Source organism: Lynx rufus, unplaced genomic scaffold (genome assembly GCF_022079265.1).
Source record: "Lynx rufus isolate CCGP_SWC_20201006 ecotype Redwood Valley unplaced genomic scaffold, mLynRuf1.p SCAF_3, whole genome shotgun sequence".
Classification (NCBI taxonomy): domain Eukaryota; kingdom Metazoa; phylum Chordata; class Mammalia; order Carnivora; family Felidae; genus Lynx; species Lynx rufus.
The window spans coordinates 3,665,469-3,680,511 of record NW_025814845.1 but is presented as its reverse complement, the minus strand read 5'-3'; the positions used below and the strand labels follow the sequence as shown (position 1 = coordinate 3,680,511).

Sequence of the window (15,043 nt, the reverse complement as noted above, 5' to 3'; positions counted from 1 at the left end):
GGTCTCTTAGATTGTTTCCAGTTTTTCTCTAGGGCAGGGCACTGCTACATTGTTTAAATTGGGGCTTGGGAGTCATTGTTTGGTTTGGCATCTGGCTTGGATTGAATCAAGGTCCAAGCCAGGGAGGTTGGTGTCTTGTGTGTTCTACACGGAGGGTGACCCCTGTGCCTGCTCTCCATCCTCTCGGGACCCCAGCTTACTGGAGCAGAGAAGCCTGCATCTTTGATTCAGAATTTTCCCATATCACAAAGTTGCTCTGGGAAAAATGCTTGTGTTGAACCTAATGGAGAAGGGAGCACGGCCCTATCAGGGCTCGGGGAAGCCCTGTGTACGGGGGGGGGGGGGTGCCTTATTTTCCGCAGCCAGGCAGGGGGAACAGAGGTGAGGTTAGCCCAGCGAGGCAGGCAGTCGGGAAAACTTGGGAGGGGGAGTGTCAGAGTTGGGTCTGCTGGTGTGAACAAACCTGACAAATCAAACGAGAAACATTGTTTCTGACCCATAGGAGAGAGGCACTGAGATTTACTGAGTGTCTGCTACGTGCTGGACATCATGCTAGGGTCTACACGCCTTCATTTAATCCTTCCAGTGGCCCCCTCTGCAGGCTAGGGTTTTTAGTCCTTTTCTGTAAATAAATTATTCTAGAACTGGTGCTCAAAACCATCACCCTGAACTTGGAATGGATCAGATGCCCTGTGAAAGCCCCCCATGCCTCAAGACTGATTTTTTAGGAGCCAGAAACAATTTGCACAGAAGTGAAAACGCTCATCATTTTTATTCCAGCCACCCGGGAGACCTACAGAAAGGAGTGGGAAGTGTTATTTCAGAACAAATGACAGACATGTCAGTGTGAAGGCACACTGTCCGCCCCCCGCACCCCTCCGGAAACACAGCCACGCAATCTCTCGAAAGAGTGCTGCAGCAGGAGAGAGGCTCAGGAGTAATTTTTGTTGAATAAGAAGGATATTTGCGAGTACACACACTCCACTGCTCTCGCCTGGGGCAGAGAGAAAGTGAAACTTTCCTTCTTCGTTTCCTATATAATTAAACTCAAAGTTTCCCCCCTCGCATTGCAAAAGTGGTTGGCAGGAGAACCCGGAAAGCTCTCAAGGTCTTACCTACCTGACTATTGCTTGCAGTCAATACATCTTCTTTCGTTAGGTTCAGCTTTCATTGTGGAAGCCGGCTGAGGGGGTAGAACATATTCACGCATCTGTATGTACAGAGGCCTCTTTCCCACCCCGTCGGGGAGCTGGACTCCTCCAGGAGAATCACACAGCAGGGAGAAAAACCCCACCACAAACATGCAGCCTAAACATCAAGCCAAGTCAGAAAGGGACCTGGGTGTTGTCCTTAGGGCTGGGAGGTGTCTCGGGTCCCCGGGACCACCCCAGGTCTGATGGTTCACTAGGACTCACAGGACTCGGAATGTCAGGACTCCCTACTCTCCACCCACGGCTGGGATTTACTCCAGTGAAGGGATTCAAAGCAAAATCATCAAAAGGAAAAGGCACACGGGGCAAAGTCCAGAGGAAACCAGGAGCAAGCGTCCAGGGTCCTCACCCGGTGAAATCACTTAATCCGCCAGCAATGAGTGTGACGACACAGGGGGCATGTTGTCCACCAGGGGACCTCATCAGAGCCTGAGTTCAGAGTTTTTATTAGGGACTGGTCGCAAAGACACCCTCTGCTCGGCATGTACATGACTCCTGACTCCCAGAGACAAAGCAGGTGTTCGGCATAAGCCATCCTCTGCATACTGTAGACTTTGGGAGTCGCTTTCATCAGATCTGGGAGTGGTGGGAGCCCCTCTCCCAAAATCCACGTGCCCCAACACCAGCCTCGGGCCAAGCTTGCATGCAGGCCTCTCAGAGGAGGGAAGCCTCAAGCCAACTATGTTGACTTCTTCTGCACGGGAGGCCTTACCTCTGTTAGATGGCATCAGGTGGCCCTGCTGGGCTTGAGGAATTCTGTCCTCGAGTGGTCCTTCTTTCAAGGAGCCCGGTTTGGCGGTGGGCACTTTGTAAGGGACTTTCATACCGATTTACTCACGGTGCCAGCGTCTTCAGTGGCGTCAATTGTCTTTACAAATCCCGGAAGAGTTTTGGGCGTGACCTGGGCATGAGCTGCTCAGCTACGCAGAGTGCTCTGGCCCGTCCACAAAAGTGCTCTATTTATGTGCATTTTTATAGCACCCCTGAGAATATTTTTAGATGAATTCATGACAGGCTCCGTGTGAATCAGTAAGGAACATGAATATTGCAAAACAGGCGACAGGGTAATTTGCCTCCCATTGTCTGGCAATTTCCTGCCATCATTTGGAGGTGTTCTAGGCCTGTCTTCCTGGCTGGGAATTGCGTGCTTTCGATTTGTGGCCAGAAGCTTGGCCTCTGAGTTGTCGGCTGGGGAGTTAGTGGTGAGTTATTCATGGCTTCATAGGCCTGAGAAATAAACACATCTAGGCCCTTTATTTTACAGATCAGGAGTAATGTTATCCGCACCACCAGCGGCCACCCCAACTTCTGATTTTTATTGTGTGCTTCTTGAGGACGCTGCTCTGTGCTTTATTTTTGTTCTCATGTCAAATCCTCATAGTAACTCTTTTGAGGAGGGAAGGGACCTAGCAGATGAGGAATCGAGGCACAGAGAGGTTAAGTAACTTATTCAAGATCGCCCAGCACACAGCTGAAAAAGTGGATCCCAGGGCCCTTAACCACTTAGAAGCCTGCCCTCAGAGGCAAAGCCACGTGTGGGACATCACGGAGGACTCAGTGGTGGAAGCAAGTCTTGAACCTGAGACTCTTGGCTTACCTTTAACCGTGACTCCCCAGCGCCCACACAATTATGCGTGGGCTCCTCAGGTTGACAGTCAAGGCCAGTGATGACCACTCTCTGGGCCTTCGAGGATTCGCTTTCCTCTGTTGACAACTGTCCAACCCAAGCCCATCCCCACCTGCTCATGACGTGGTGAGCGTGGCATCGCCTTTCTCGGCTTCCCGCCATCACCGTACCTCCACTGTGTGTTATAACTGCGTGTTTACTCTACTCTTGTCTCTACTAGACTGCACGCTCCTTGAAGGCAGGGGGCTGCGGTACTTGTATCCAGAAGACAGGCTGGGAACCCGGGCCCTTGTTGGTAAGGAAGCAGGTGTATAGAGCCCGAGAGAAGACAAGCCTGAGCCCTTTGTAAGTGGACCCAGTGGAAGGTGAAATGTGGAATCCATGAATGAGATGGCCCAAATCAGGCCTAGAGATTAGCTAGCACAGTCATCTTGAAACTCTCATTTTATTGGATGGGGCACCTGGGCGGCTCAGTCGGTTGAGCGTCCGACTTTGGCTCATGTCATGATCTCACAGCTTGCGAGTTCGAGCCCCGCATCGGGCTCTGTGCTGACAGCTCAGAGCCTGGAGCCTGCTTTGGATTCTGTGTCTCAACTCTCTCTGCCCCTCGCACTCTTACTGTCTCCCTCTCTCACTCAAAAACACACATTAAAAAAAAAAAACCCATAGGGGCACCTGGCTGGCTCAGTCTGCTGAGCTTCCGACTTCGGCTCAGGTCGTGATGTCATGGTCTGTGAGTTGGAGCCCTGCGTCGGGCTCTGTGCTGACAGCTCGGAGCCTGGAGCCTGCTTTCGATTCTGTGTCTCCCTCTCTCTCTGCCCCTCCCCCACTTGCACTCTGTCTCTCTCTCTCCCTCAAAAATTAAATAAACACAGGGGCGCCTGGGTGGCGCAGTCGGTTAAGCGTCCGACTTCAGCCAGGTCACGATCTCGCGGTCCGGGAGTTCGAGCCCCGCGTCGGGCTCTGGGCTGATGGCTCAGAGCCTGGAGTCTGTTTCCCATTCTGTGTCTCCCTCTCTCTCTGCCCCTCCCCCGTTCATGCTCTGTCTCTCTCTGTCCCAAAAATAAATAAAAAACGTTGAAAAAAAAAATTAAAAAAAAAAATTAAATAAACATTAAAAAAAATTTTAAACCCTCGTTTTATTGCAGAATACACTTTTCAAATGGAGCCTTACAAGTTTCCCAAAACATAAAAGGAATCCTGTAGCAGAAGGCTCATATCTCCTACCTACCCTTTATGACTCTGCTGAAATCTTCCCTCTTTCTTGAAGACTCATGGCATAGTAATCATGATGGCATGGGCTTTGGTGTCAGGTTCATTGTCTTTGGGTGCTATAACAAGGAACCCCTAAATCTCAGTGGCTTAACACAGTGAAAGTTTATTTCTCATTTATGCCACCTTAAAAGGCCAGGTGAGCAGAGACACTCTGCTACATGAAATCATTCGGGGACCCAGGCTCCTTCAGCTCCCAGGCTCCGGGAATGGTGCCTCCACCAGAGTCTATGTCTCTTCTGGTCTGTCTGTGAATGATCAGACAATAAGGAAAGGGAATGAGTGAAGAGAAGGCACACAAACTCTTAATACCTTGGCCGAGGTGACACACGTCACTTCTGCTCATGCTCCTGTGGTGAGAAGTAGCCATGTGGCCGCATCCAGATGCAAGGCACCGAGAAGTGTGGGTGTGCCCAGGAAGAGGAGGGCTAGACGCTGGGGGCATGGAGGAGGAAGGGCTCTGCCATTCCACTGGATTCTCTATGGCTTTCAGATGCATTTCTCAACTCCTTTTTCTGCTCTTAATGAAACTTCACAGGATGGCTGCCAAGGGTTAAACAAAGTGAGGTATATAGATGTCTAATGCATACTGAGCAGTCAATCAGTATTCGTTCTCTGTCCCTTCTTCTCCCCGACTCCAGTCTTTCAATATGCAACAGAGGTACTGATAGGATCACCTTTGTGTTTTCTATACTGAGTTGGACTACAGTAGTGGTTAAGAGATGGGCTGCGGAGTCCAACTACCTAGGTGTGAGTCCCGACCCTCCCACATGCCAATGGTGTGACTTGGGAAATGCCCCTATGGCTCTGATCCTAAGGTTCATCAGCCCAAAGAGAAGTTACAAACAGTACCTGCCTCGTAGGGTTGTGAAGACGATGGAATGAGTTCAGACGTGTCCAGTTCTCGGGGTAGTGGATGGTATGTCGCATCTATGACCTATTTTTATTATTACATGGTGATTGATACACAGCAGAAACTGAATTTTAAACATTGTTTTAATGTTTATTTATTTTTGAGAGGTAGTGCATGAGCGCAGGAGGGACAGAGAGGGAGGGAGACAAAGAACTCAAAGCAGGTTCCAGGCTGTGATCTGTCAGCACAGAGCCCAACGGGGGGCTCGAACCCGCAAACTGTGAGATCATGACCTGAGCTGAAGTCAGATGCTCAACCGACTGAGCCACCCAGGCGCCCTGGCAGAAACTGAATTTAAAACACAAACCCTTATTAAAGCGCCTGCTCTATACTATGCAGTACCAGTCGGTGTTCACATGTCAGGGCCACACATCTCAAACTCAGTGAATGTTTGTGTAATGAGTTAGCAGAACAGCCCTCATCGGCTGGCTCCTACTATCACATAAGCCTTCAGGCTGCCTTTCATCTGCCTCTGCTGAAATCATTCCTGGAGAAGACAAACATTAAATCGTTACAGCCATCACTTGGAAACCAGCTTTCAGGACGGTTGAGGAAGGCGTCTCTGCAGGGGGGCGCAGGCTTTGCTGTGTCTTTCAGCTTTCTCCAGCCCTCTGCAGAGGTTCCTTCCATCCTCTAGCTCTCCCAAACTGAGATACAAAATCTCCGTAGAGATGCCCAAAGCAACACCTAGGAATGAGTGATATGAAAGCTGCCCCCTTTCTCACCAGGCTCCTGAATGCCTAGAAAGGAAGAGAAGATTTCTTCCCCGGCAGCATCCTTCTAGTTTCTGCACATCAATTCTTGGACAGTGGTCGCTGCCGTAGGCATGGTGATAAGTGGCTCTCTAAAAATTTTTTTTAACGTTTTATTTATTTTTGAGACAGAGAGAGACAGAGCATAAGCAGGGGAGGGGCAGAGAGAGCGAGACACAGAATCTGAAGCAGGCTCCAGGTTCCGAGCTGTCAGCACAGAGCCTGACAGGGGGTTCAAACCCACAAACCGTGAGATCATGATCTGAGCCGAAGTCGGACGCCCAACCGACTGAGCCACGCAGGCGCCCCAAGAGGGTCTCTAGAGTGGGCATTAGCAAGGCTCCTGGAAAGGTGGCTATAGTTGCTTGAATCAGTGTCAGTGCTGGATCGCATTAGGGACCAAGGTCACATCCAAGAATAACCTTCTGCGTGGGATGAGGGGAAGGGTCCTGCTTATTGGGCGGCAAGAGGTGCCCGTGCAGTCCTGGGTACTCACTCCTTACACCGGTTTCTCTGAGGGTCTTGCTGTTGCCCTGGGGAGGCGGCAGGGGTAGGGTGGGGTAGTTCTGTACCTCTGCCTTCCTGAGGCCTGTCCAGCCCCTGGCTTAGCAGTTTATCACACTTTCTCCCACTATGCTCTGTGCTTGTTCGTTGTCACCCTAGTACTTAGGGGTATGGCAGAGTGTGTAGCCCATAACAAAGGCTTAATTGACATTTTTTTTAACGTTTATTTATTTTTGAGAGAGAGTGAGCAGGGGAGGGGCAGAAAGAGAGGGGGACAGAGGATCTGAAGCGGGCTCTGTGCTGACAGTAGTGAGCCCAATGTCCACTTGAACTCACAAACCATGAGATCATGACCTGAGCCAAAGTCAGACGCTCAACCGAGTCACTCAGGTGCCCCAGATACTTTTAAATCAATAAATGTGCCATTGTACTTGGCTGCTTAACATTGCCACCTTGACTGTGAAGTTGGGAGCCCGGATAGTGCTCTTGTCCTTTAGGGCTCCAACGTGAGGCGGGCCTTGCACAACCTCCCCCCATCCACCTGTTAGCCACCTGACCAAGTTGGCAACTCTGGGCTCCCTGGTCTGTAAATGAGCGTTTCTGCCCCCAGGGCTGTTGCGAGGCTGAAATGGGATAATTTACTTGTTTGGGGAGAGTTTCAGCAGTTGCAAGCAACAATAATTTTGTCTGATCGAAGCTAAAACTGTTGTTGCCAAAATCGGGAGCAGCTCGCAGGGCTGGTGGCAGGGCTGGTGAGCCGGCCCCGAAGCTCTGCAGCCTGGCCAATGCCACCCCCGTCCAGCGGCCTCCAGTGTGAGCTACCGCGTGGCTGGCACAGGACACCGCGGCCATCAGGCTCCCACTGCCCCAAACCCCAAACCCTAAACTGCTGCGAAAGGAATTCTGGCCCCGCCGCTTAGCGCCCCGCCTCCTGCAGAGTCCAGGCCTCCTATTGGCTGAGCCCGGGTCACATGGCGCTCGCTAGCTGCAGGGGATGCTGGGAGACGGGAGGCTGGCGTGGTAAAGCCGTGTGGGGAGGTCTGGGCTGTGTGTGCCGCCGGGGCTGTGAGGAGGGAGCTCCCCGAGGGGAGAAGGGGGCTCCTGATGCTGGGCAGCCACCAAGTACACTGTAACCGGGGGTCAGCGTTGATGTCCAGCCACGGGCAGCACGCGGCTCCTTGGTGAGTCGCCGGGGCGGCTGCTATGGTGGCCCCAGGAGGGGAGGGGATGGTGGCCCGGATTGGCTTGAGCGGTCTAAGTGGTGACAAGTATTTTGGAGATAAGGCAGTGTGGGCCGCCAAAACAAAGTACCCCAGGCAGCCTCTCAGGGAGGGGGCGGAAACTGAGGTTTACCCAGCAGGGGGTTATTCTGTGACAGCCCTGCGGGCGAGAGGCCTGAGGTCAAGGTGCTGGCGGAGCCCCGTTCCTTCCAGGGCCTATGAGGGAAGGATCTGCTCTAGGGCCGGCTTCTGGGCTTGCAGGTGGCTGTCTTCAGCGTGTGCCTGTCTTTCTCCCTCCACGCTTGTCTCTGCGTCCATGTCTCCCCCTTTGATAAGGACATCAGTCACTTTGGATCGGGCCCACCCAAATAACCTCATTTCAACCAGATTCCCTCTGTAAAGACCCTTTGTAGCAGGATTCTCGCTCAGATAGATAGTCGGGGCACCGAAGCTTTTCTTTCCAGGAAGCAACTTCATTCGTGCCGGCACCGCTCCGTTGGGTTCGAACCGAAGACCTGAACGCCACGTGGTGTAGTTTCTTATACATTTTTTACTTCCTTGTCTCCCATATATGGTAATACACAAACATGTTGTCTGATTAAGTGGCCTCATGTTACAAGGTCGTGAGGGATGTTGTCACGTGGGCATACAGTCAGGCTGCCTTGAGGGTTTTTTCTTTTCTTTCCTTGGGAGGGGACCCTACCACACCCTGTCTCCAAATACCTCACATCCTGAGGTCCTGGGGGTTAGGGCTCCCACTTATGAACGGGGGGCGGGGGGCATGTCACAATTCAACCAGTAACACCGGAAAGAGTGTAGATACACATGGGAAGAGAATAGATACCACATAGGGATAGGATGCTTCCCTCATCTCCTGCCATCAGCCCATTTGCCTAGGCCAGAAACCTTGCAGTCTTCTCCGTTCCTCTTAGGCGTGTCTAGAACCCTCCCTCCCAGGATCTGGGGCCAGTCCCCAGTTGGTCTTGTCCATCCTACTCTCAAAACATATCTCGGATCCACCCCCTTCTCTCCACCTTCACTGCTGGGTCCAGGCCACCGAGATCTTGGGACTGTTGCTGTGCCTCTCAACAGGGGGCCAGCTTCCTCCCTAGCTTCCTTCTAGGTCCCTCGCGACTCTGAAGCAGAGCAGTCCGCTGAAAATGTAAACCACTCCATGTCCTCCCCTCACTTAAAACCCTCCAATAGCTTCCCATTCTACTCGGGCCAACACACACACACACACACACAAAGTCTAGGCAACAAGCAAACTGATTACCATGACCTCTAAGATCCCGTATGACCTGCCCTTTCCTGCCCCTCCAACTCCAGGCAGCCCTTCCTTCCCTTCCTCATCCCATTCCACCCCCACTGGCCTCTTTTCAGTTCTATGGACTTTCTTCTGCCATGCCCTCCTGGCTTTTCCCTCTGCCTGGAATACTTTACCACCTTAAAAAAAAAAGTTTTAGATTGGTGGAATGAATGCATTATGCTTAAAAAGAGTATATAAGATGCACACGTATGCATTGCACACACACACACACATACACACACAGAGTTTAGAGGATGATTATAAATCTAGCACCCAGCTAAGAATAAGATTAAGAATAGAAGATCCTGGGGCGCCTGGGTGGCGCAGTCGGTTAAGCGTCCGACTTCAGCCAGGTCACGATCTCGTGGTCCTTGAATTCGAGCCCCGCGTCAGGCTCTGGGCTGATGGCTCAGAGCCTGGAGCCTGTTTCCGATTCTGTGTCTCCCTCTCTCTCTGCCCCTCCCCTGTTCATGCTATGTCTCTCTCTGTCCCAAAAATAAATAAACGTTGAAAAAAAAATTTTAAGAATAGAAGATCCTGCCAGATGCCCCTCCCAGATCATCTCTCCACCCCCCCCCCGCCCCCAGGAGCGACCACTGACCGGACATTTGCAACAATTATTTCTTTGCTTTGTATTTTATAATCTATATGTAATTCCCCCCAAAACGTTTATATTTTGTATATTTTTGGATAGAAACATGGTGTCATACTGTACGTACTGTTTTGTTTCTGGCTTATTTTGTTCAGTGTTGTATTTTGTGAGGTTTAACTGTATGTGTTTGCACGTCGCTGTAGTTGGTTCGTGTTTGTGGCCGTGGGGTTTCATATGATGATTCTTCCACGATTTGTTTATCCATTCTGCTGGTGGGCATCGGTTGTTTCCCGTTTGGGGCTATTATAAGCAATGCTATGTGGACATTTGGGTAGATACATCCTCAGGCAGGTGGGAAAGAGTTTTTTGGAGGAACTTTTTAGAAATGGATTTGCTGGGTTGTAGGTTAGGGGCATCTTCAACTTTGCTAGATGATGCCAAACTATTTTCCAAGATGGTAGTCTAATCTCAACACAGTGCATGTGAGCCTACTGCTGATCACTACTTGGTTTTACCAGACCTGGTAGAGTTGAGCTTTCTGGGGATTGTGTGAGCTTTGCCCAAGCCCTGGGCACTGCTCCATACTCTTGTGTGACCCTCCCGACAGCCCTGAGACATCAGTGTCATCATTCCCATTTTGTAGATGAGGGAGCCAAGGTCCAGCTGGCTTAAATCATTAGTACTTTGTTGGCTTAAATCATTAGTACTTTGTTGTGCTGGGATTCACGCTGTGGTCTGTGTGTCGTGAACCTGTGTTTATTCTGCAGTGACGGATGCTTTCTCTGGTATCTGGTGTCAGTGGATAGCTATGAACCTCTTGGGGATGGAACTCCTTGAGGAGCTTAGTGCCATGACCCCAGTCTTTGGTGCACATCAGAATCACCCCGTCACCATCTGAAACCCACCAAATCACAAAAGACAATGATGGGGATCTAGAGAATGCAAAATAGTGTCTTGTTGGGGTTTTAATTTGCATTTGCCTGTTGACTAATGACATTGAGCATCATGTCGTTAACTTACTGGTCATTTGAATCTTCTCTGAGTCAGTTCAAGTCTTTTGCTCAACTAATTGGGTTGTTTGTCATATTGACTTGTTAGAGTTCTCTGTGTGTTGTGGATATAAGTCCTTTATAGTTTATGTGTTGCAAATATGTTATCTCAGCCTGTGCCTTGCCTTTTCATTTTTTTTTTCAAAGTATCCTTTGAAGAATAAAACACTTTAATTTAGACGAAACCCAAATGAGCATTTTGTTTTTCTTTTGTGGTGTTTTTTTTGCATCCTGTATCTTCGTCTACCTCAAAGGCAAAGATTTCCTCTTATCTCAGATATGTGTGTTGTTAACACACTTCCCAGTTGGTTCTGCTGTGCACCAAAGTGGGAGAAGCCCAGGTATAATCAGTTACCCTAGGTTTGGGGTCAGATTTGAGTTTGGCTTTCAGATTTGCCACTTACTGAGCAAGTCACTTTGTCACTCTGAGCTTCAGTGTCCCTATCTGCAAAACGAGGTTAAAAGTAGGGCCCCTCCACACAATTTGTTGGAAAGGTTCAATGAAATAAAGCTCAAACAGAACTTATGCTGCACAAAATGCTCTGTAAAAGCTGCGTTCGTTTGTAACGAGCAGCAGAATGGAATAACACGTGTCGTTGTTTGTTTTCAGTACATCAAGTCCTTCTACAATGAATCGTGGGAAAGAAGGCACGGACATCCAATAGACCAAGACACTCTGACCCTGCTCTGGTCTGTGACGGTGTCCATATTCGCCATTGGTGGACTCGTGGGGACGTCACTGGTGAAGCTGATCGGAAAGGTTCTTGGGAGGTTAGTGGGACACTTCTGCTTGGGGATCCCCTGTGTAATGTTCACAATATGTATCAAAGTCAGGATCCCAGAAGGCAACACACCTCTGCTCAGACAGTCCAGCTGGAGAGATTTTAATGCCAGGAGAGGAAGGGGAGGAAACAGGGCACCTGAGGCCAAGGAGAAGCGAAGCCACGGACAGTGGGCCGAGTTGTGGAGGGCTGTGTGGACTGGGCTGCGTCCGACTGTGTTGTCCAAACAGGGAGGGAGTAGGGGGGAAATACCCTGGCTTCTCTCTCCTCACACCCTCCAACCCACTGTCAGTGCCTCTCATTGGTCAAACCCAAGCAGAAGCCAGAAACACCAGGAGCCTTTTGGGGGCAGTCCAGGAGGACCGGGTCCCAGGGCTCAGAGCAGGACAGCAAGGGAGGAAATGGATCTGGCCGCCGGAGCAAGTGGAGAAGAGCCTTAGAGTGTCTTAGAGACTCTTCCACGTATGTCCATATAGATCTGCTTTTCAAAACGTGGGAGCTCAGACAGTGTTTTCTTATGGGTCTGAATGATAACCTATTAAGCCAGTCTCCTATGGATAGACATTTAGGTTATTTCAAATCTTTCATATTACAAATACAGGATGGTAGGTGTCAAGCAGTTCATGTTGAGATTTCCCATCTGGGCCCTCTCGGGTCAGATCCACTTTACCTCCTGAGCTTCGTGCCTCGCTCATTTCTGTCCTGTGAAGAGTTCTCTGAGATCAGATTGATTTATCAAGAAACCTCCCCAAATGTTTTCTCTGTATCTTCGCTTGTAACTTCTCGGGAGATATGGAGGTGTTAGTGCAGAAGTAGAATCTGCAGCATTCATGTCTGAACTTGACTCACGAGTGTTCCACTTTCTAGTGCCTTTGGCCAAGTCGTTTGATGTATTTGAACCTCAATTTTCTCCTCTGTAAGATGCAGGAAATGTTACAGGGACTAGAGAAAATGAATGGGGGCAGAACAGCACATTAGCAGGAACTCAGTAAGTAGAAGCTATTATTATTTACCGTATTACTTACTTACCATCCTTCTCCTCATTATCCGGACACCCATATACTTACCCATACATAGTAAGCGCTCAACACATCTCCATGTTGCATTGACCTGAATTGGAAAGGACCCAGAAAATCTTTCCACTCCTCAGGGCTCTAGAAACCCTACTTAAAAAAGTGCCCCCCCCCCTTCCTTTACACTTGGCCTCACATCCGCTCCAAGGAGTAAGTTAGAACTGATGCTATTTCGGAGCCGGCTTTCACAAGGCTGGGGCAGGAAGCCATCCTGAAAACACGCATGTGGCGCTCAGGAAAGTCTGTGGTATCCGGTGAGGCAGGGGAGGTGCTGATACTTTCCTTGTGCCCAAGGCCACTTCCAGGTGGTAACAAATGGGATCTCCGTACTCCAGAGAAGTACGGCGACGGCAGAGGGGAGTGAGGGCTGCCATTTTCTGTGGTCCCCCAATGTTCCAGGCGCTCCCACATGCACCCTCATTCCATTTCTCCACTCTCTGGGGTCTTGGATGGAGGATGGATTGAGAGCTTACACAGAGCTCGAGCTCAGGTTGGAACCAGCTCCACCACGTCATGATCCTTCCATCATGCCGAGCAGATCTGAGTAGGGGCATGCTGGCAGTGGCTCTGTAAGTCCATGACTGTTTGACCACAGGTCAGTGACTGGCTGGCCCCCGGGTTGGCATCAATGGCCAGGGTCCGTGAGGCACTGTTGCTAAGCCCCTGGGCCAAGCCAGTTTCTAACGCCAGTCCTCTTATCTATTCTAGTTAGATGGAGTCAGCCCCGGCCCCAGGATTTGTGGCCTGTGACATATACCTGCCTTTTATCTGGCCATGGCACTGACACCCCAAGGCTGCCCCATAAGAAGGCTCTGAACCCAGGCAGACGGTACAGGGAAGTCCACACTGTAGCCGGGGTCAGGGTGCCGTGGCCCCACAAGTCCTGACTCCCCAACTTGCCAGTGTGTCACGTGGGACTTTGCCACCTCACCTCTCAGCCAACACCTCTCCCACACGTACAATGCAGGCAGTGGAAGTGGCTTTGCAGCTCTTGACGGCGTGGTGCAAAAAAAAAAAAAGCAGAAGGAATGGAAAAGAGACACGTTTGACAGATACTCCTTTTCTAAGAGAAGGAAGGGTTTTAGGCCGGAGAGAGATTCCATCAAAAGGTGTTGGTCCGTGTACCCCAGGCAGCTGCCGGTTCCCTTTTTCATCATTGTGGGAAGAAAGGTTGAGCCGGGATGAAGCCTCAGCTTGAATGGGAACTCCGTAGGGAGGACAGGAGCAAACACCGAGAATCTACCCCCGTTTCTTCACCTCCTGCTACGTACCCGTGCTCGACCTACCAACCTCGTTTACGTCCACAGCTCCGTATTGTTGTCCCTGGTCCACAAGCCATGAATCCGAGGCCCTGAGAGGCCTCGTGGCTCGCCCGAGGTGACAAAGAATGAGGTTGATCTGAAACTCAGACCGGAGCCTGGGCTTTCTTTTCCCATCACATGGTGTCTGTTGAAACCTTTTCTTGATGCTTCACTAATTGTCTCTGGGAGGCCGCTGGGGAGAAAGAAGAGGCTGGCTTAATGTGCAAGGCTGGGGTGGGGTCCGATGGGAGGGCTCACACACATGACTATGGGGGGAATTTGGCTGGAGTTGAGGGTCCTCGAGTCAGGCGGGTCTGGTCACCAGCAGGTCCAGCAGGGGGCTGACCCTCGCTAGGCCATGACGAACTCGACTGTGGTTTGGGAGAGGGATGAGGACGGGGGAGCACGAGGGGCCAGGAGTGGTCTCTGGAGATGAGGCACCCCCATTATCTAGTCTCAGGGGAGCAGGTTCCTTGTCTCCTCGAGCCTCTGGCTTGGAGAATTCTGGTTGACTCCCTCCCCTCATTTGGGGTCATCCCTCCTCTTCTTACATGGCTCTAGTGACAGAACCCTCCTTCCCTCATGAGACAGGACGGTGACTCATGGATGCCAGCTAGAGGACCCGTGCATGGATGCCAGCTAGAGGTGCATGGATGCCAGCTAGAGGACCGTGATGCTCCTGGCTCATGGGGCCACGTATGAGTTACTCAAATTCTCCAAGCTTTGCTTAGTTGGTGACAAGATGAAGATAAGGCAGTGGCCTGTTGGAGGGTTGTGAAAATGAAATGAGAGTGTTCCTCTCCGTGGTTGACACGGAGTCAGCACCCATCCTCCGTTGGCCAGCGTCCCTGTTGTCCCTGCCCCCATCCTCATGAGCTCTTCTTGAGACGTGTCACCCCATTACTCGACAGAACTGGCCGTGATTATGTTCTAGTTGCACTGAAATTGGCCTCCTTACACATATCACTGGGTCTAGTTTTTCCCTCCAGAGCAGAGCAGAGCAAATATGCAAAAAACCATAGGGAAACTCACACGGGCTTTGAAATCGGATCCTTAGGCCTGTTCTTGAGCAAGCCATATAACCACATCCAGCCGTGCAGCAAACACTTTCGAACACCTGCTGGGTGCCAAGCACTGTTTTGGCACTTGGGCACCAGCAGCAAACGGCATGGCCCGAGCCTGCTGCCTGGCTGTGAACAACGCATCGTGCACGACATTGTGGCGGTTGGAAGCACGGTGGGGGGGGGTGGACGGGTAGTGGAGGGACAAGAGGAGGCAGTTTGAAATCTGTGGAGCTCGGATAAGCACGCTCACCCGAGGGGGCAGCTCTGAGGGTTGCAGGAGAGCCTGTTTACAAAATGGGTCCCGTCACTCATGCCTGTGACGGGGACTCAAACCAAACTGGCTTAGGGCCAGAGGGAGCTAATTGGCTGACATA

General features: G+C 50.9%; 1 protein-coding gene across 1 annotated transcript in view; it reads left to right on the top strand.

Annotated features, from left to right (window-relative positions):
* The window catches only part of SLC2A9 (solute carrier family 2 member 9), a 257,458-nt gene that overhangs the window by 56,977 nt on the left and 185,438 nt on the right, over positions 1-15,043 (top strand). Inside the window, exon 4 of the mRNA XM_047091840.1 lies at positions 11,060-11,220. Within this exon, the coding sequence (XP_046947796.1) occupies positions 11,060-11,220 (161 nt within the window). The remainder of the gene's footprint in view (positions 1-11,059; positions 11,221-15,043) is intronic.